This window comes from Danio rerio, chromosome 3 (assembly GCF_052040795.2).
Source record: "Danio rerio strain M-AB ecotype USA chromosome 3, GRCz13ab, whole genome shotgun sequence".
In the NCBI taxonomy this organism is placed as follows: domain Eukaryota; kingdom Metazoa; phylum Chordata; class Actinopteri; order Cypriniformes; family Danionidae; genus Danio; species Danio rerio.
The window spans coordinates 22,390,939-22,414,096 of NC_141023.1; the positions used below are offsets into that span (position 1 = coordinate 22,390,939).

At 36.1% G+C, this 23,158-nt stretch overlaps 1 protein-coding gene across 8 annotated transcripts in view; it reads left to right on the top strand.

Moving 5' to 3' along the window:
* The window catches only part of hdac5 (histone deacetylase 5), a 122,513-nt gene that overhangs the window by 88,155 nt on the left and 11,200 nt on the right, over nt 1-23,158 (top strand). For 4 of the 8 annotated variants that reach the window (XM_087244310.1, XM_087244312.1, XM_087244306.1 and 1 more), the window contains 9 exons: nt 5,458-5,589; nt 7,720-7,832; nt 10,544-10,663; nt 11,450-11,690; nt 11,852-12,057; nt 12,530-12,811; nt 19,734-19,899; nt 19,995-20,128; nt 22,982-23,102. In XM_087244310.1, coding sequence (XP_087100436.1) covers nt 5,458-5,589; nt 7,720-7,832; nt 10,544-10,663; nt 11,450-11,690; nt 11,852-12,057; nt 12,530-12,811; nt 19,734-19,899; nt 19,995-20,128; nt 22,982-23,102 — 1,515 coding nt within the window. The remainder of the gene's footprint in view (nt 1-5,457; nt 5,590-7,719; nt 7,833-10,543; nt 10,664-11,449; nt 11,691-11,851; nt 12,058-12,529; nt 12,812-19,733; nt 19,900-19,994; nt 20,129-22,981; nt 23,103-23,158) is intronic. The other 4 variants (XM_087244311.1, XM_087244313.1, XM_087244307.1 and 1 more) reach the window with 1 other exon arrangement.

A 23,158-nucleotide genomic window follows, 5' to 3' on the forward strand; every position in this document is an offset into this window, starting at 1 on the left:
GGGCTAATAATTCTGACCTCAACTGTATGTCAAATATTTTTAGTTGAGAATTAAAGATTATGTATTTTTCATGATTTGATGGTTTATTGATTGATTTGCTGATTTAATTTCTTGTTGATCAAGTTAATGAAAAATCAAATCAATGACAGTGGAAAGAAAAAAAAACATCTGCAAGCAAAACAAAATGCACACCTATAGTTAATGAACTATAATGTAGGTCGATTGTGTTCTCAAATCAGTGTGTCATATTTGACTACACTTTAATTTTGGAATAATTAAGGTTTTACTGTAAATCTCGTCAAAGCTCTACTTGTTTGACGATAAAGCAGTACTGTTATAATTTTTAGAATATGTTATGAAATGCATTTAATTCTTTTTTATGACACACCTGAATATTCAGTAAGCATTATTCTAGTCTTCAGGGTAACGTGATTGATTCTTTAAAAATCATTTTAATGTGTTAATATGTGGTGTTCAATAAAAAATATATATTATATGCAATACCCGTCAAAAGTTTAGGGTCAGTAGGATTTTAAATGTTTTTAAAATAAGCTTCTCCTGCTCACCAAGGCTGCATTTATTTCATCAAAAATACAGTACAAAATACAGTACAGCATTATAAAATTGCTGTTTAAAAGTAGTTTATAGTTTAATTGAATAATTTATTCCAGTGATTTTAACAATGAAATTTCAGCTTCATTACTCCAGTCTTCAAAGTCACTTGATAGTAATATCTCACGTTCTGCCTTTTTTCATTTGCGTAACATTGCAAGACTTCGCCCTTCACTATCTCAACAAAGTACTGAAGTGCTTGTTCATGCTTTGGTTACATCACGGATTGATTACTGTAACTCGCTTCTCTCTGGTATTCCTGATAAACAAATTCATAAACTACAGTTGATTCAGAATTCAGCGGCTAGGATAGTTACCTGCTCGCGTACTTCTGATCACATAACTCCAATTCTCTTTCACCTGCACTGGCTTCCTGTTCACTATCGTATACAATACAAAATCCTCCTCTTAACATACAAAGCTCTTCATAACCTGGCCCCTCACTATCTTTCTGATCTTCTTCAATTGTACACTCCTTCACGCTCACTGAGATCATCTTCTGCTGAACTGTTATCTGTCCCACACTTTAGGATGAAGTCATTTGGAGGCAGGGCTTTTAGTTGTACAGCACCAAAATTATGGAATTCCCTGCCTTTGCACATTCGCCAGATGGACTCTATTTCCAATTTTAAATCTCAGATAAAGACGTTTTTGTTTAGGATAGCTTTTAATGATTTGCTGGTTTAAATATGCTGATTGTCATTTTTACTGCTTGCATTTTTATGATGTGCTTGTAATCTGCTGTAAGGTGTCCTTGAGTGCTTTGAAAGGCGCCTAAAAATAAAAGGTATTATTATTATTATTATTATTGATCCTTCAGAAATCACTCTAATATTAATATATTATTATTATTATTATTATTATTATTATTAGTGGTAATAGTAATAACAGCAAAAATGACTGGAGCAATAACTTGATTTGAAACTAAATACAATGAAAAAGCAGTTTTAGAAAATTGTAATAAATATTTAACAATTTAGCATTTTTTAACATTTAATAAATGCCTCTTGAACTGACCTCAAATTTTTAATATATGTAATCATATATTAAAAATGTAAAAAATAGTAATAATAATAATAAAATAATAGTAATAATCCTGTGTAAAATGAACCATTTTAAACCTTTTTGAATTTCTTTTTTCTGTTGAAGAATACTAGTTGCTGGCACCCATTGAGTTCTATAGTAGGAAAAAAAACATTACTATGGAAGTCAATGGGTGTCAACAATCAACATTTTTCAAAATATCTTCTTTTTTGTTCAAGAGAAGAAAGGTTTTGAATGAGCGAAGGGTGAATAAATTATGACCGAAACTTCATTTTGGGTGAACTATCCCTTTAATATTTTTGTTTTAGATTTAAATCGGAAAAAAAAAAACAGTAATAAAGTATAAACATTTTTCCTGTCATATTTGATTCATTTAATTCATTCCTCGGTCCAAGAAACATTCGAAAAATTGTAATTATTCCAAACGCTTAATGGCTAGTGTATTACCAGAGTACACACACGCATACTGGTCATCTGCTGTTCACTCTCATAGCCGCCAGCCATACTCCAAAACCTCCCACACAGATTCAGTGAGCCTGTTCCCACAAACGCGCGCACACACATCTGCTATCTGCTGTTTTACACACAACTATCTTTTAAACTGTCACACCCACGCTGCTTTATAAAGCTCTCTATAATAGAACTGACACACATATACCATCCAGAGGATGGCACTGACACACACACACATACTTGCGCCCTCTAGCTTGGACTACAGCACACTGATAAAGCAATCGCAGACGGGTCTGTTAACCGTGGGCGAAGCGCTTACTCCATATTACCACTGTTATGGCAACACCACAGCAATCTCCTTACATAACATGCCCTCAGTTTGTGTGTCTTTCCATCCTGTGCCCTCCCCCACGTCTCACACTTTTATTTTAAATCTCATTAAATCCATCCTGAAGTCACCGATAGCATTAGTGGCAAAGTCCTTTCTGCTCTACATGCCCAGTGCGGCTGTGACGCACAAACAGGACCAAAAAAAAAACACACACAGGGCTCGGTCAAGCCGCATTACACACGGTGTGTTAGGGTAATTGGCCCAATTTGATTCTCCCCCCGCCCCTCTTTCAAATCCCTTTTTACTTCAATTAAGTTTAATTTGGCCCCTCATCTCCGGAATCAACAAGAGTTAAAACCGGCATGCTGTAAATATCATTTTTATATATAGCTATGTGTGTGTGAGAGAGATAGGGAGTGTATATGAGAGTGTGTTTGAGAGTTTGTACTGTAGAAAAATGTTGTTGTTAGAGTTTTTGTCTAGTTTTTAGTTTTTTTTTTCTCTTGTTTATAGTCCAAATAACTATAAGGTTAGTGTTATTTTTTTCTAAAAACAAGAATAAAATATTTGGCTGTGGGGTAAGTTCAATAATCTTATTTCAAACTGAAAACAACATTATTTTTTACGCTATTGGCAGATCATGTGGCTTGTTTTAAGGAGAAATTCACTGAATTTTGACTTAATTATTTCCGAAAATAAAGCAATGTTTTATACTTGTTCAGAAAATGCTGCTTGATTTATGAATGTGTAGATATTTGGACAAAGCCTCTAAGCAAGAAAAACATTTGTTGCGGTGTGTGAAAGCATGTCAGTGTGTGTGCATGTGTGCGAAACAGGGAGGGATGTGCTGTTGCTGTCCATGGTCCTGATGTGTTTATTGAGGCAAACCACAATGTTATCATTTTTATAATAATTTAAGGATAATTCACTAAGTAGTGAAAACTGGTTGTTGGTTTACTCACTCTTAGTCTATCAAAATGCAGCCAGATTTATTTTTCAGCAGAGCAATAAAGAAGGTGTGGGGATGAAAATGTGGCCCTTGGTGATTTATAAAATGCAAGTCAACACCTATCAGCACTTTGAGAGTCAAGAAAATATCTGCAGGCACAACAAAAGTAATACCTGCGGCATTTGATGAAACATTAAGGTCTAAGGATGTGAAACTGTGTTGTTTTGTGCAAAATATCTAATATTACATTAACAGTATTATTATTTTGAATTGTTATAATAGCCTCTGCAAATGCTCTTCAGTGCATTCATGACAACCTAGAGCATGAGCTTCCTGTCACATAATGGAAAAAACTAAGAATCTGAGAAAAAAGTAAATCTTACCATTTTTATGTGTATTTTTTTAACAATACAGGATATACATCAATGCATACATCATAATTTAAGTTTGCCTGCCAGATGGTTGTGAATCATTCAAGAATTATTTGTACAAGTTGTGGATTAAAGGTAATAATATTCAGTTTCTTGAATGTTGCTTTACACTAAAAATGATTTGTTCACTCATCTTGTTGCATTGACTTAAATTGTATTGACTTCATTCTCTAAATCTTCTTAACTTAAAATGTTTACAGAGTTAAATTATTGACCCAAATACTTATTTCAAGTTAAATGGGCCTGCAAAGTTTAGTTTTAACTTACATTATCAAGTTGGGAGAACTTGCCAAGTTTGGTTTAAATACTGTACATTAACTTACAGTTTCAAGTTCAATGAACTTAATCTGGCAGATTTACTCGGTTAGAAACAGAACAGACAGTGAAATACATTACACTATTTCAGGGCTTAATTTGTGCCAGAACACGCCGGATCCAGATCTGGCACCTCTGAAATCCGATACGGAACCTCATTTTACCGGTTCCGCTCCTCAACCGAGCGCGATTGCTGGATTCACATATGCCAAAGAAACCGTGCTAACTGGGGAAACGCGCCAGGTTTCGAAACAAAAGTCTAGGTGTGAAAGCACCCTTATTTTATCAACAACAAAAAAAAACACTGCTGGAGTAATTCTTTGAAGAAAAAAATAAGCCAAAACATATTTAATAAACACAATCAAGATCAGAGTAATCACTACATCTTTGAAATATAAATTTACTGAAATCCTTTAATATTATTTGTCTACTGTTGCTTAAATATTTCTTTACGTTATGCATATGACAGGATATATTTGGTAAAATCTCACCTGTAGTAAGTCTGCCTTTCTTTTGGAATGTGCTGCAACCTTTAGAAGGAGAAAATGGCATTTTTGTAAATATACTAATGAGTATAGGGGTGGGAATCTCCAAAGTCACACAATAAAATATTATCATGTTACATGTGTAACAATACAGTATTATTGGGATATTAAATAGATTAAATATATCAAGCAAATATATACAGTATTCTGACTGTTGGTCAGGACACAGGAAGCAGACCAGTAGCTGCATTTTATGATGCATTTGAGGTTTAAATTGGAGAGATTTTATGAACAGTTGCGGTAGGAAAGGGCATACAGATTATACAACTTTAAAAGTGTGTAAACTCTAAAACAAATATGAATATGCTGAATATAGCTTTTTCGAAATTAGTATCCATACATAATCATTCTCACAACCAAAGTAGCAAAAAAAAGAGGCAAACAACTATTAATATACAGTAAACAAATATTAGATCAAAACATGAATGTCTCTTTAGTTACCAATGCTGCCTGGATATTCATACGGGCATCTCGTGTATTGATACAGTATTGCTGTGGATAAAATTCATGATACTGTGTCATATTGATACTACTGAACACTATAGTATCAGCTAAAACTGTTGTCTAATGTTGTACTCTTAAAATAAAATAATCATCTACATTTTGTAAGTAAAATAATGTTTTTTATTTTATTTTATACTTTATTTATTTTTAAAATAATGAATGAGCTGTCGTGTCGTAGTAAACTTCATTTGTGATCTATCAAATCTTATGGGTTGTTTAAGGATCAGGGTGCTTCTGCGCTCAACTGATTGAATATTTCTGTCTCATCTTCAGCCTCTGAGCCCAATCTGAAGGTACGTTCACGGTTAAAACAGAAGGTGGCTGAGAGGAGGAGCAGCCCACTGCTCAGGCGGAAAGATGGTACTGTGATCAGCACTTTCAAGAAAAGGGCAATCGAGATCTCAGGTAAACGATATGTTAAAAATGCTTACTATATTAAGATGCTGTCTCTTATTTATTGCCAGCAAATATAGCCAATTTAGACTTTTGTTTGTTTGTTTGTTATGGGGGCTTGTGAAAGCTGAACATACTGGTATACTACATAAACTTAATATTATTATTCTTCTGAGACCAATTTCTATATGCATCTCCTCCTAGACTGTTCATACTACAACCACCAAACTTACTCCAAACCTCCAAACTTCTCTGACTTAGATGGCCATATCTTTTCCAACTGATCCCACTTACGGTTTTCTGAAAACTGTCCCGAAAAATTCGGAAAAGTCACATTTACCTAACATTGGACCAAACTTTGTGACCTCATAACTTTCCACCAGACTGTCAAACAGACTTACGTTTAGGCTCATTTAACTCAGACTACCAATCTGCCAATCACTGATGACCTTTCAACTTACTAGCCACACCTTACCAACCACTTACGGAACCATAGCAACTGTCCTATAGACTTCCATTGTAAAAAACTGCCATTGACTTTACATTGGACATACTAACAACAAACCAATTCATGCGAGAAACATACTAACAAACATATTGGCAACATGCTAATTCATACTAGAACCAAGCTAGTTTGTGTTAGCAACCGCCTAGCAATACCTTTGCAATGCCTTAGCCACCACCTAGCAAACACTCAGAACACCCTAGCAACACCGTAGCAACCACCTAGCAATGCCTTAGCAAATGCTTAGCAACCACTCAGAACACCATAGCAACAACCTAGCCACAACTTAGCAATGACCTATAATACCTTAGCAACTGCCTTGTAACACCTTAGCAACCATCTAGCAACACCTTAGTAACCACCTAAAACACCCTAGCAATTTACTAGCATTGCCTTAGCAACCACTTAGAACATCCTAGCAGCCGCCTAACAATGCCTTAGCAACCACTTAGGATACCCTAGCAATCACCTTGCAACATTTTAGTAACCACTCAGAACACCCTAGCAACGCCTTAGCATCCGCCTAGCAGCCACTCAGAGCACCCTAGCAACACCTTAGCAGCCACCTAGCAACAGCTTAGCAAACATCTAGCAACACTTTAGCAACCACCTAGCAACACCTTAGCAACTGCCTAGCAATTACCTAGCAACATCTTAGCAATCACTCAGAACACCCTAGCAACACCTTAATAACCGCCTAGCAATTATCTAGCAACATCTTTGCAAACACTCAGAACACCCTAGCAACCACCTTGCAGCACCTTAGCAACAACTTAGCAATAGCTTAGCAACCACTCAGAACACCCTAGCAACCAAGCAGCAACACCTTAGCAACCACCTTGCAAACACTCAAAACACCCTAGCGACACCTTAGCAACCACCTAGCAACACCTTAGCAACCATATAAAAAACACTCAGAACACCCTAGCAACCACCTAGCAACACCTTAGCAACCGCCTAGCAATGCTTTAGCAACCACCTAACAACACTTTAGCAACGACCTAGCAACACCATAGTAACTAACTAGACTATCCTAGCAACTACCTAGCAACCATTCAGAAATCCTTAGCAACAACCTAGCAACATCTTAGTAACTAACTAGACCAGCCTAGCAACGCCTTAGCAAGCACCTTGAACACTCTAGCAACCAATCAGAACGCCTTAGCAACCACCTAGAACACCCTAGCAACCGACTAGCAGCGCCTTAGTAATATAAATGAATAGAAAAATCCAGGTGGTACTGTAGTTCTTATCATATGCACAACTATATCAAAAATAGTTGTGCTTTTAGCTTCACAGAACAGAAAGTTTCTATTGAAGATGTAATTTTGGGGTTGCATCAGCACCTGAGTTGTTCAAACAGGCCTGTGAAAAACAAACCTCTGCCGTCAGATGAGAAGTGTGAAGATTTGCAAACAGGAATAATGAAGGCTCTGGTATTGTGTGATATCTGTGCTGCTAATATAAAAACAGCTCAGAGGAAGGGAACCGTTTTACATCCTGCTGATGCATTAAAGCGGGTTCAATCAATCACTAAATCTAGTGAAATCCTCAGCGATATTTTGTAATGATGCAGCTAAAATGTGATTGTTGAAATGTGTGTGTGTGTGTGTTTGTGTGTGTGTGTGTGTTTTCAGTGTCCTCTATGTGCAGCAGTGCTCCTGGCTCTGGTCCCAGCTCTCCTAACAGCTCAAACTGTGCCATTGCTGAGAATGGATCCAGCGGATCCGTCCCAAACATCCACGCTGAGGTGAGAGACCTACCCCCACACATTTCCTTCACTTCTGTTCACGCATTTTACTCGTTTCTCAATAGTTTAGTAATGAAAAAGACTCAATAAATTGTGATGGCCTGGGCTAATACTGGTTAATCTCGAAGAAAAAAAAAAAACACGTTCTGGGAATCAGTTTTGAAGTTGTTGCTATGGGTTCTAGAATGGCCGCAACTGCTCTGGATGGACAACCGGAAGCTGCTTAGGGTCACCTCTGCATGCTAAACAGCTAGTCTTAAGGATCACCTTAACCTTGAGAGCTGGAGAGAGTGAAATTGAGTGTGCACATGCCAGAAAAGGCTTAAAGCTGTAGAGGCAGAACACAGGATTTGAATGAGCTTGTGTTTGATTTTTGGATGACTTAGTCGCTAAATGCAAAGCAAAACACTTTTGTTAGACAAATATTTGGCATTTTATTTTACATTGATCTTGCATTTAAAATGCATATAATTATGCTGAATAATTCATGTAATTGCTTCATGTGCAATGTATTTGGCTTTTTGTCTTGAATAATTATTTTTTGAGAGAGATAAAATAATCTTAATAGTAAATTTTTTATTAAAATACAAATATGTTATAATTATAAATGACCACATGTTGGTTTATTAGATTATAAATAATAGAATATATATATATATATATATATATATTCTATTATGTAAAAATGAGCTTTTTTTTTTATAATTTCTTAGTAAGCATGGTTTATTATTAGGCAATCCATAGGCTATATTTGTCAATACAGCTGATGTAAAAGCATTTTTAATGTTTAAGATTAAATACTGTTTTTTGGAAACCGAATGTGTGTGTTTATTTAACTATTAATGTTATACTTTTGAAAGATATTCTTTAAAAGATCTTCTTTCACTCAGCCAGATTGCTTGCGTTTCCGCCTATACAAGAAAACAACTTGTTACGTTTATTGCGACGGGCATTGTCGCTGTCCACTCGGGAAACACAACCCATTTGGTTCACTCCGCAAGCTTGCAAGCTGTGTGTGCGCAAGTCTGTGTTGCGAGCTATGTTTGTGCGTATCGCGCGAGCCTCCACTGAGTGCGTGCGCATAGCTGAAAACTGTGAAGGCTTTTATACAGAAGCACAAGCATTTCTTATGTGAAATTTCTTAACTGAGCTAACGAATATCAAATATTGATAATTAGAAAAGGTTGGTCAGTTAAATTATGCTACTGTAAGTAATGATTATTCAGCAATAATTCCCCAGTACTGATAGCAGAATAAGTACTTATCAATACTTCGGCCTTTTGTAATGTAGCACCGATACCGATAAAATACAGAGCTTCGGTACCCATCCCTATTTTTAAGCCTTGTTTCATACACATGGATGATAATTGAGGTTTTTTTATTTACATTTCATAGTTGTTTTGTGATAATGCAAGGAAGCATTGTTATTTAGGAGTGCATCAGTGGATGGCTCATGGAGAACCAATGAAGTATTAATTACTAAGTATAAATAACTATTTATGTCGTATGATGTTATTTACAAATATCTTTGACAATTAAGTACCTTATGCAAGTAATACTTTAGTGAACCCTCTAGACATCACTTTTGGCAACAAATGTACCTTTAATATATATACAATTACTCATATTATGTTGTACTGCTTTGGTTGTATTATAGTCTAAATATGGGGTGTTTTGCATGATTGGCAAAAAAAAATCAACCATATTCATACATGATTTTTACATAATGGTTTAGCTAGTGGTACATTATGTGTTGGGTTTTTCCATGACCTGTATTTTCATGATAGAAATCATGTGATTTTAGCTTCCCTTTGCATGGGGTGTGCTGGAATAGATCTTTCATCAGACTCATCAACCACAGAAAAGGATCCCATCAAATAGCGCCTGTGGAGATGACTTAAGAATCACCTCATTAGCTCTATCTGGCGTTCAAAAGCTACGTACCACTCCCCAAAATAGTCTTAGATTGTTATTCCAGAGCCTCTGTAGCCTAGCAGTACAACCCCGGGAGAAATGATGGATAAATGCGACGGAGAATAGAATGCTGACATCATTGCCACTGCAGGTACAGCGCTCTGCCATTGAATGTCTGCTTTGTCTTTTGCTTCCTTGTCTTTTCTTAACCTTTGCGTCAGAGTGAGAATGACGCAGCTCAATGAACAGCTCATAATGAAAAGCTTAAATTGGGTCTTTGGGGATGAATAAATGTTGCCTTGTAAAGCAGATCCATTAGTTTTTGTTCTTCGCCTTTAAAAATGGCTGCACTCCAAGTCTAGGGTTAGATGATGGGATTACCAGCACTCAGGAACACCTCCGCATTTCTCACTTAGCTCTCTTTTGGGTCATTTTTTGCTCATTAGAAATTAGAATAAAGACTCTGTGCAAAACCCATTTTAATTATCCTCATAACTGCTTAGTCCATTTCCTGAATCGGTTGCCATCTTCATGTGGCATTGATCCAAACCCAAATACAGATTAGCCATTCCCACATGCTTCGTTCCCTATCAAAAATAAAACTTAGTGAGGATTTCCAAAGAAAAACTCTTTTAAGTGATCGAGCCATGCGGAGACTTCTTGTCTGGGATTCCTTCCTGAGATAAAACAGCTTCTTTCCTTAGAGTTGGGCTGTTTGAAGTGTACATCCTGAAATGCAGGCCTGTTGTTTGTCCTGAGGGACTCATATCTCTCTCTCTCCGTTTCTCTTACGACAGCAGTTACGTTCTCTGCATCAGTCTTTGACTGGCGATGGGGCACCGAGTCCCCTAAGCCTCTACACTTCTCCATCTTTGCCCAACATCTCCCTGGGACTGCCTGCCAACGCCCACATCACGGTGAGTGTCCTTTGCTAAAGCTTGGTGGAGTTTTGATTGTTAAGGTGATTCAGAGTTCACAAATGGTGTAGACTGAATCCTAGTGGATCATTATGGTGCATTCTCAACTAGAGCTGTAGGTTTAGACCTGTCAGTTTGGTTCATGTGAAAGTGTGTTTTGAAAGTCAGAAGCACACCATCGAAGTTTACTAGTCTGCTTGCAAACATTTTCTTGGGTACAAATCATTTGAATTCCTTAATCATTTGAATGGCATCCATCCTAAATTGTAGAAGGGAAGTGTGTTCAATCATGCAGAGTTTAGCTCTTAATTATGCATCCTAGGACAGGGGTGTTCAAACTCAGTCCTGGAGGGGTGGTGTCCTGCTGAGTTTAGCTCCAACTAGCTTCGACACACCTGCCAGCTAGTTTTTAGTATATCTAGTAAGAGCTTGATTAGCTGGTTCAGGTGTTTTTGATTAGGGTTGGAGCTAAACTCTCCAGAACATTGGCCTTCCAGGACCGATTTTAGACATTCCTGCCCTAGGACAAGGATTGCTAGAAACTTCCTTGTGGGTGTTTTAGAGCAGGTTGGAGCTAAATTCTGCAGGATTTGACACATCACCTTATTTCTCACAATGATGTACTTGTTGATATACTTATTTCAGACCAAAAACTATATTGTTTTTAAAGATAGCATTGAGAGAGGATTGAATTGATCATGTTCTGGCTTGGTCCAAACTATAAAACTAAGTAGAAGAAGTCCAAGTGCAAAGAATAAATTCTCATTCTGTTCTCCTATACTCTAGGCCCCTCAGAAACTCAGTGCCCAGCAGGAGGCAGAGCGGCAGACAATCCAGAGTTTGCGTCAAGGTGGGGCACTAACAGGGAAGTTCATCAGCACATCGTCCCTGCCAACGTGCCTTTCCACCGGGGCACCCCATGACCCTGAACCCCCCGCCGCCTCTAATAGCCACAGTAGCCATTCCTCGTTGCTCCAGCACGTCTTGCTGTTGGAGCAAGCTCGTCAACAGAGCGCACTTCTCGCAGGTACTTAGCAAAACTGAGTATGCAGATATCTGGTTTTTTTGAAAGCATGCAGTCATAATCCTCTGAACGACGATTCTTGTTTGGCTCAGGGGATGGTATATACTCCTTAAACATCTGCTATAAGTTACCATTAGCTCACACTTTTTGTCTTTATTGTCCAGTTCCCATGTATGGACAGTCTCCGCTGGTAACGGGTGAGCGGGTATCCAACAACATGCGTACAGTGAACAAGCTGCCCAGGCATCGACCACTGAGCCGTACACAGTCAGCACCCCTGCCCCAAACACCGCAGGCCCTGCAGCACCTCGTAATGCAACAGCAGCACCAGCACTTCCTTGAGAAACAGAAACACTACCAGCTGAACAAGGTATTAAGTGCTATGATGAGATACTGGGGCTGCGTCAGAAATTGCATACTTCCATACTATATAGTACGCTAAAAACAGCATGCATGCCGAGTAGTATGTCCAAATACATAGAAATCGAAAATCAGTATACGAGAAGTACACCGATGACCTACTACTTCCGGCGAGATTCTGGAGTGTGCATCCGATGTATGCTGCGCTATCCCAGGATGCCCCACGAGAGAATTCATAAATGGGGGTGAAGCGGCATAACTCGTTTAGGTCACATGATCATGACAAAATGGCAGATGTAGTATGTCTGAGTTCCATTCATGCTGCTCACATACTGTATAGAACATACTTTACTAATGGCGTTAGTAATACGTTTAAATTCAAATGCAGTAACCTACTGAGAAGTTGGCTGTTTCAGGTACAGCCCTGATGTTTGGCTTGCGATTATTTAAATTCCTTGCTAACGAGCCACGCCTCTATTCAGATTCTTTCTAAAGGGACGGATCTTCCAAGACAGCCTCCCACTCACCCAGAGGAGACGGAGGAGGAACTTACGGAAACCGCAGAGATGCAGGACGAGCGAGGGGAGGGGCCTGATCATGTAAGGGAGGGGTTACAGAAAGACAGCTCTGGTGAAACCACACCTCCCTCTGAACGCATAGTTCCGCTGAAGGGAGAAAGCACGGAAAGTGACTTGGAAGAAGAAGATGATGAAGATGAAGCGGTCGAACTGAGGGAGTGTGATGAAGACGCCCCTTATGGCCAGGTGAGGAATTACAGCTTATTGCCTCTCTTAGAAGGTTTTTGTTTGTAATTTAAATTGACGTGTACAATTTCTGCACCATAAGATTGCAATAATCATCACTATATTTGTTGAGATGCTAAAGACATCTGGGATTGGCCTGACAGATAGCCTGCCCTGCCCTAAATTCTTGCTATTTTGACTCATTTCAAAAGCCTTGAGCATGTACCTGGCATGTTTTAGCTTGCAAAGATCTCTCTTAAGCTTTTAAACCTGCTTTTAACCATTGTTCACCATTTCATTAAAAACTGGTATTGCCAGGCTTCTATATTTATCCCTATCTAGTTCCCTGCACGTGTTCTGTTTTGCATATCATGCAACGCTATCAAAACTTTTACTTTAACTTATGTTGAACGAGTTTCAGTCGTAACTAAGCAGCAAAGTGACTGCGTATAAGCATGAGGAGCTTCCATTTCGTGTGTCATTTGTCTTATTAGTTTGTATGTTTTGTACTAGAAACAGCTGTGCCCCAGTTTTCTGTGGATTTTGTATAGTCGTTCTGCTTTTAAGATCCGGTTTCTTTCCAATGCTTCTGTCACTGAGCTTTTCGAGAGCTTAAGTGCGTAGGCAAGTTCCCGATGAGTGCTGGGACGCACATGCGGGGGCTTGGTGACTGGAGATCGAGGGTATCCCTCTCAACCAGAGCGATTGCAGCTTTTTCGCCCCCTGAAAAGGAGGGATTAAAGTGGAAGATTGCTCTCTTCTCTTCCTCCCACCCGTGACTCACTACTGGAGGCAGGAGGAGAGCAAGCAAGAAGAGGGGAAGAGAGATAAATAATTGCTAGATGGGAAAATGCAGTGAAATCTACTTTGGGGGGGGGGGGTTTAAACCTTTAAATAAAGGTTTGTTTAGTTAGCAGTGCTTTGTTTGGCATTTAGCCTTTACTGTTGCTCATAATTTGGGTTGAACAATATCTTTACCTTATTTTTTAAAGCTTGACGTCAAATTTATGCATCAAAACACCAGAAAAGGCTTATGGTGGGATTTTGCTAGCTTAGCAACCACACAAAGCACCTCAGCAACCACATATCATAGTGCTAAAAACACTTCTTATCATTGTGGTGCCAACAGTGGTAAGCATCAATTTAAAAAAATCAGTTTTTGTCAAAGAGCTCATGTTCACAGAGCTGCACTTAAGCAGATTTATTCTAATCTTGCTAAAATGTACCATGGTTTTACTGTGGGATACAATCAATGTACTTCTGTATTACATTTAAATAGCTTGAGCTCTTTAAAACTTTACTTAGCAGGTTTACTCTTATCTTACTAAATGTACCAAAGAGTTGTTAGGAATTTTGGATTCACTACTGACTTTTTTTTACATTACTAAAAGTATTTTTGTCCATAGTATTTAGTCCAATACTAAGTATTTTTCTGTAACCTGAGCATGTTTATTCATGTCTAACCAGCATTATTTTATTCATATTGTAGGTTTTATTACTCCCTTCCACTGAAATATTCAATAATTCATAGGTTTTCATCCAATATTTATATGTATATCTTTAAGTTAATTTTAGGTTAACAATAACTTGACTTCTAGCGGACTATTTGGAAAAGTGGCAGAAGGTAGATCTGTTGAACTGCATTCCATTCATCATAAAAACTGCAGAAAACTTATTGGAACCTGCATGGACCAAGGTCTCACAAAAATCAGTTAAGTTTGACGAAGAAAATAAATCATGGTTTGTGGTTACATTCAGTATGGGTGAATGCGAGAGATCTGCAGAGTGGATGGCAACATCAACAGTCTGAAGTATCAAGACTTTTGTGCTGCCCATTACATTGCAAACCACAGGAGAGGGCAGGATCGTGCTTCTTCTCACACTTCAGCCTCCACATAAAAGTTCCTGAAAGCAAAGAAGGTCAAGGTGCTCCAGGATTGGCCAGCCCAGTTACTAGATATGAACATTATTGAGCATGTTTGGGGTAAGATGAAGAAGGAAGCATTGAAGATGATTCCAAAAAAATCCTAATGAACTCTAGAAGTCCTGCAAGAACACCATTCCAGATGACTTTAATAATAAGTTATTTTAGTCATTGCAGAGATGTATGGATGCAGTCCTTCATGCTCATGGGAGTTATACACAATGTCAATTATTTTTTCCCTTACACCATGACTTTATATTATGTTAAGTGACAAGACTTTTGTCTATGCATTATGCAAAGTCAGACCTTGCTGTTCTAATTAAATAAATAAAAATCAAGGCATGATAATATTTTATTTTGGTAAAATAAGCATAATCTCAAGGCCTTTGCCTTGCATAGAAGACACTTCTGATACCAAATGATCAACTAGAAGTCAAGTTATTATTTGTTCTTCCTAAAATTTTATTAGTCGACAAGACTTTTGCCAGGCAGTGTATACACAACTCCTTAACTTTTCTGATTTTGACCATAATGTAGTAATAATGTGCATCTTTTGTAAGCTACTTTACAGATAAGCTTGAATTAAATTGAATTTTATTTTAGGTTGAGTTAATTAAACTGTTTTAACTTTACCACTATATATATATATATATATATATATATATATATATATATATATATATATATATATATATATATATATATATGTATGTATATATATGTATATGTATGTATGTATGTATATATGTATGTATGTATGTATGTATGTATATATATATATATGTGTGTGTGTGTGTGTGTGTGTGTGTGTGTGTGTATATATATATATATATATATATATATGTATATATAGATATCTAGCTAGCACCAGTGTGGTGATTCAGTCTGTATTCCAACCAATTCATTTGCATGCCATCCAGGCAGATTTGATCCTCCAGAGGAGCTCATTTTGATCTTAACACAGACCCCACAAACACACAAACCGCTGTTGTGCGGGAGGAAGGAGAAACAAATGAATGAGTGAGAGTGAATGAGAGGCAGAGAAAGAGAGAGTTATTGAAAGAAGAGCAACACCCTCCTCCCTGCACTCGCTCGCTCTGCCTGCCTGCAATCATTGAGAAAAACATTTCAAAAGAGCACGGCATTAGAATTCAGACTGCATCCTCCTCGCGCAGCGGCAGACTCACACACACACACACATATCTACACATTCACTCCCCCATGAATGGAGCGTCTCTGACTCATCTCTCCTTGGTGATTCATCTCCTCCTCCGGACCCCGCCTGCCTTCGCTGCCCTGCACTTCACACCCAATCCCAGCCCACCGGGGTGACGTGACACGCCGCAGTGTGTGCTCGCGTGTGTGTCTGTTATGAGGTGACATGCAGTCACCGTTGAGGCAGCGATATCCCAAACACCCCTTGTCACATCGGTCAGTCACAGACCCTCGCTGGCCTTTCCTACTCATTAAAACACCTCCACCTACGTCCTTGTGTGTGTGAATGCCTCTACTTGTCTGCCTGAGTGTCTTGAATACAAATTGAGCCCCCGTCACCTGCCATAAAGAGAGAGAGAGACAGATGCTGCATGCTGAAGACAGTACCGGCAAAAACACAGGGTTTTTTTTTCCTTCAGTTTTGGGCTATTTGGCTTTTTATAAAGTGTTTTTCAGCATAATGTAAAGAAAATGTCCAAAATGCAAGTGTTTTCAATTTAGGGATTACAATACATATTTTCAGGGTTTTAGGCCTTAAAAAGTATTAAATTCACTGGAATATTATCTTGTAGGTCTTAAGTCATTTTAAACAGGTCTTAATTTTTCTCTGTCCAAGTACCCAATTGGAGGGACATCCATCCAGTCAATCACCAAGAATCCATCTTAATATATATATATTTTTTAAAGAGATACAATTTACAATAGATGTTCGGCATTATAATAGATTTTTCTCTAAATTAAATTCCTTAATTTGGCGGGTGGGGGGGATTTGGGGGTGGGAACACAATTCCTCATGATAATAACAAAGCAACATATCAATTTACATGATACATTATAATCAATCAATTTGGACAAAAAGCCCACAATATTTATTTATTTTGAATATTGAATATTTATTGTATATTTTTAAATTATTTATGTTGTTGTCTCCATAATAAATATACTATTAGCTATGTTAATCCTGTCATGTAAAAAAAGGAAATGTTATGTTGAAAAATAAGTATGCAACTGGATTTTTCTTGTTTTTACACATCAAAATATGTCGCTATTAAATAATTACATTTGACTTTAATTTTTTTTTAAATGGCAACCGACCGGGCCGTAAGCCTTTAAAGGGTCTTAAAAAGTCTTAAATTTAACTTCATTAAATCTGCAGAAACTCTGATTTTACAATGCTTTAAAATATTGCATATTTTTACAATAAAAATCTTACAATAGAAGTTACAATTAAAAGCCGCTCTGAAATATTAAGCACCTGTTTTTTTTTTTCAACAATTTATTTTCAACGGAGAGTTTTTAAACACATTTCTAAACATAATAGTTTTAATAACTCATCTTTAATAACTAATAATAATAATAATTTATTTTATCTTTGTCATGATGACAGTAAAGAATATTTGACTAGATATTGTTCAAGACACTTCTATACAGCTTAAAGTGACATTTAAATGTTTGCCTAGGTTAATTAGGTTGGCTAGGCAGATTTGGGTAATTAGGCAAGTTATTGTATAACGATGGTTTGTTCTGTAGACTGCAGAAAAAATATAGCTAAGGGGCTAATAATTTTCACCTTAAAATGGTTTTTAAAAGATTAAAAACTGCTTTTATTCTAGCAGAAATAAAACAAATAAGACTTTCTCCAGGAGATAAAATGTTATCGTGTGAATGGGGCATAAGAGTGCTAGAGTTTTTTTGAGAGAGAAAGAGAGGGAAAGTGTTTCTACATGTGGTTTGTCAAGCCCACTCACCTGTGTGAAGCACACTTCATAAAAGTACAGTGTTTGTGTCAGTTAATGTGTCAGTGAGATGAATGTTTTCTATAGGTGGCTTGTTAAGCCTACTCACCTGTGTGCAGACTCAGAATATATAGCATTTTAGCTTGGTGTGTGTTGAGCTGGGGGAGAGAAGAGGAGTCGCCCTAAACAACATTTTAGAAAACTCTTAATAATCAATAGATCATCTCGGCAAGTATGGTGATAATTTAATTATTGTTTTATCACACCATTACACAGTTTCGTGCATAATGCTTGCATGAAGAAGGGAATTGTGGATATTTGTGTTTGTGGCGGACCTCATAAACTTCAAGGTCTCATGAAAAAAAAAACTAAAATGAACCCCATCCTCTTGCATGTGCTTCCATCGCACGTTGTACTGCATCAGCGGCTCACGCAAGCACACACTATCCTGCTCATCTGATGTAGAGCAGACTCTCCAGCTGTTTACTGCAGGACACTTTCAGATTTTTGACTAATGTTTCTGTGCGTGAGATGATCCAGATCGTGTGCTTGGACTGTGTTTAGTCTGTTATGATCTTAGCTTACTCGACACATGCACTCCGGTGTTATTTTTAGTATCACTTGCCTACTATTTTAATGTTTAATAGTTTTGACTGAGCTTTTCATTTCAACTTGAGGTCTTTTATTTCATCTGTTTTATTAGTTAGGGCGATTAATAATATTTTTAATATTTATGTAGCTTTTATTTGTTTTTTATTTTAATTGTCTTTTTTTTTTTTTTTGCTCATTTATTTATCAGTTTTATGAAAATCATATCAAATCACTTTTATTGTCACATCATCAGCTGCACGTGTGCTATGATGAGTGAAAAGCTTAGGTGCTGGCTCCAGACAGTACAAAATACAACGATTATATTGTTTTTCTTTTAATCAAGTTCAGTTTTTTTTTCATTGTTTTCCTGTATTTATATTGTTATTAATGATTCTTGGTCATTAAAAAGCATTTGTAAACAATTGGAATCTTATAAACAATCTGAAAACTTATTCAGTTCAAATATTTATCACTAATTATATTTAGAAATCCTGTGATTGATGTTAAATCCTGTGATAAAGGATAAAGGAGTAATTTATATATATATATATATATATATATATATATATATATATATATATATATTTTTTTTTTTTTTAGATTTGAAATTCACACTACTACACATCTTGATTTTAATTCTATAATAGTCCGCATTATATATCTACAGTAATTACATTTTTGGATTTAATTCCATTATATTGTTTTCAAAATTAATAGGCATCTATAAAATGAATTTAAACTAGGCCTACACAATATTGGAAAAATAATATTGCGATATTTTATTTTCTGCGTTAACAAAAATTAAATAATTGCAATGCAAAAAAAATTGTTTTTTTAACATTGCTTTGTCTCATTTCTAGTAGAAATATCTAAAAAAAAATCTTAGATCAGGTAAAAATAATGTTTTATTTTGAAATTCAGATGAAATAAGGCAAAATTAAGAGCAAAAAGTAAGTATTAAGTAGAAAGTATCTGTCAATAGGGTAAGTAAAATATTGTTTTTGCTTTGAAATGTGGATATTTGGATGAGAAACAAAAATAAAAAATTTAAGAAAAAACCTATGTTGCATAAATTGTATGAATATTGATTAAATACAATTTTGCAGCCCCTTGTCAACAATAATCCATTGCATATCTTTGTGATATGACTATTGTGGATGCACACATTGCGATATTGGTGCTGAAACGATATATTGTGCTATAGTTTAAAAACGTTTAGATCAAATGAATTGAACCAAACAGAACAAATTTCTTTAACACTTTTTTTCTTTTATTAAATTAATCTGTCCTGAAGAGAAGCATACATATTTGATATGTAAACTGTAGAATTAAACTAAACTGAACAGAAACGGTTCATAGTGGACTTAAATATGAGATTAAATAAAAATGAATTGATTGGTTCAGCGTGAACTAAATTATGAACAGAACAAAACTGAGCTGCGCTGAATAAAGGTTGTTTGTGTGTTGTTTCCCTCAGTATTTGGACCAGCAGCATGTGCAGCAGCTCAACGTGTTCCAGGCCTCTCTGTCCATCACAGGAATGCCCCACAGACCCCTGGGAAGGGCTCAGTCGTCCCCTGTCACCTCCAGTCTTAAAGGAACAACCCTGAACGAGGTGCCCATTAAGCATCTCTTTACGACAGGTAATAATGATGTGGAAAATCTTTTGAAGCTTTAGCACATGCGATTGATATTGATAAGACTTGAATTTTGGATGATTTGGTCACTGCCTGTGCAGGGCTGGTTTACGACACCTTCATGCTGAAGCACCAGTGCATGTGTGGAAATACCAACATTCATCCCGAACACGCGGGTCGCATTCAGAGCGTTTGGTCCAGGCTGCAGGAAACAGGACTGCTGGGCCGCTGTGAGGTGAGTTTGAGGCGCCACCTGCTGGAAGGGTGGAGGAACAGCAAGAAGATCAACAAGCTTTTTCCACTTACGCAGGGCCCGTTTTTGGGGTTAGTATAGAAAGATTATACACGATGCATTAAATATTTTTTCATTATTATTTGATTTGATGTGCATTACTGTCGTAATATTTAAATATGGTTGGCAATAATGAAGATGACAAAGACATTTGTATATTTTCTGTTAAAGAATCCTGGAAAGGAATCACAATTTGTGCTAAAATTTTAGACAAAGCAAGTGTTAGAACAGCTGTTTTCGACATTGATAATCATTAGAAATCTTTCAAGTGAATTAGTATAAATCAGTAATAGAGGCATAAGAGAATTTGAACAACAACATCCAAACATCCACACTTTAAATGGTATAGTACCAGGTAGCCCGCCAAGTTCACGAGTTGCCTAAAAATAAGTCACCATAGCACTACATATGAGTAAGCTGCAACTAATATTTTTATAGGTATTCTTTTTAAATCAGACTTGCATTGGTGTAAATTTGAAAATTACTTTAAGTTATATATTAAAAAAAAAACTTTAAAAACAATTTCAGACAAATGAAGTGTTGCATATTGATATTATCTAACTTGTTAAATCATTGTTGACAACTACTGTGAGAAATCATTAACATGATCAATGTCTTCACATAGATGAATATTATTAATTATTAATAATACCATGTAATTAAAAGTAAATTAAGAAAAATGTGTTATTTTATAAGTGGTAGCCCTTCACACTAATCGGTACTCAAGAAGTAGCTCTCAGTTTCAAAAAGGTCGGTGACCCCTGGTATAGTATAACAATGGTGCTAATGCATTTTCTCCTTTAATTTAGCTTCCAAGAATCTAAAAAGAGCCGCATAATGTTAACTTATGATATGTTATGATAGCTGTTTTTAATGTTTGGTTATGATTGAATTGCACCTTGTTACAATTATGAAATAGTTTGATAACAGGTAGGAAATATTCACGGGCCAATGACATGACCACATTAAAATGTTATATACAATGTTTTTTTGTTTTTTGTTAATGTTTATAGGAGTACATAAAATATAAACTGACACAAACCAAAACAATAATATCGAAGGGGTAATTAAATACAAATACATTTAGAAAATAAAAGATAATTCTAATGATATAATATAAATATATATGTATATATTTATATTATTTATCATGAATATTGTTTACAATATTTTGTAAGAATTTTTGTATTTTTAAACGAAATTATTAAACAAGCACAGTGGTAATTTAAAGAGAAAAAATGCCAAATAATCATTAATAGGGTTGCATGGTTTACCGGTACTAGCTGGTAGTATATGGCTTCAAAATATTGGCGTTTTAAACGGTAGTATAGTCATTAATGATCTATGTGCAATAGATAAAGTTGCATGTGGAAAAGTCAGTAAAATGCTCACACGTTTCTGCAGAAATAGACCATTTTATTCAAATAGTATGTGGAGCACTTTAAGGTTGCAAAACTATGTAGAATTCAGGCCTTTCATGGTAGCCTATTGCACGTTTTCGGATCAGAATCAGTTAATTTCTGTTCCTGTTAATATGATTTAGTAGCTATAACAACTGCGACAATCTCCTGAAAATAGGAGAGCAACAGGAAACATTGAAACAATTTTTGACCACCTCATATAGCCTAATTTTGTTGAAATAAAAATTTGTAGCTATTTTTGTTCGGTATAATTTGTATATTTATATTAATGTGTCTTTTGTTGGTCGGTATTTCTGACAATTGTCTTTATTTCATAGATTTGAGTTATGAATTACAGTATCACAATACTACTTGGTATCATGATACTTCAACTGGTATAGTATCTTAATATGAATTAATGTTATCACGACCACACTAGTCACCAAAAAAATAAATGAAAATACAACAACTAAATACACATGCACTATATACAGTTGAAGTCAGAATTATTAGCACCTCTGTTCATTTTTTTTCTCCAATTTCAGTTTAAAGGAGAGAAGATTTTTACATTTCTAAACATAATAGTTTAATTAACTTATTTTTAATAGCTGTTTTATTTTATCTTTACCATGATGACAGTAAATAATATTTGACCAGATATTTATCAAGACACTTCAATACAGCTTAAAGTGACATTTAAAGGCTTAACTAGGTTAATTAGGTTAACTAGGCAGGTTAGGGTAATTTGGCAAGTTATCGTATAACGATGGTTTGTTCTGTAGACAATCGAAAACAAATATAGCTTAAAAGGGCTAATAATTTTTACCTTAAAACGGCTATTAAAAAATAAAAAACTGCTTTTATTCTAGCCTAAATAAAACAAATAAGACTTTCTCCAGAAGAAAAAATATTATCAGACATACTGTGAAAATGTCCTTGCTCTATTAAACATGATTTGGGAAATATTTTTGAAAAATTAAATAAATTCAAAAGGGGGCTAATAATTCAGACTTTACCTGTATATATTATAATATATGTTGTGTATTTTATCAATTGGTTATTAGATTACAATTTTTGTAATTTAAGGTCCTTCAACCTTCAAAACCTGAAAATACCATTACATTTTAAAAGTTTTTACCAAGTCTAAACGGGCCATTGGAAATAAATTACAAGAGTCGTAAAGTACTATCGAGTCAAATTCTCTTCAATTATTAATAACCTGAATGAATCAGGGGAATATTATTCCTCTAAATCCTTTTTCTAAAATCACAGAAACAACCCTGTAAGGGCCAGGAAGAAGCCATGTAAAAATAATTGATCAATCGACTGTGACGTCCTTGTTCTGTTTTATAGGTCACTGACAATATCTCCATGTTCTCTCTCTGTTTGTTCACAGAGGATCAGAGGAAGGAAGGCCACATTAGACGAGATCCAGACCGTCCATTCAGAGTATCACACGCTGCTCTACGGCACCAGTCCACTCAACCGACAGAAGCTGGACAGCAAGAAACTTTTAGGTGCGTTTGAGCCGCTCTTTGTTTGATTTCAGGACACCAGAGGATTCTCCTTGGCT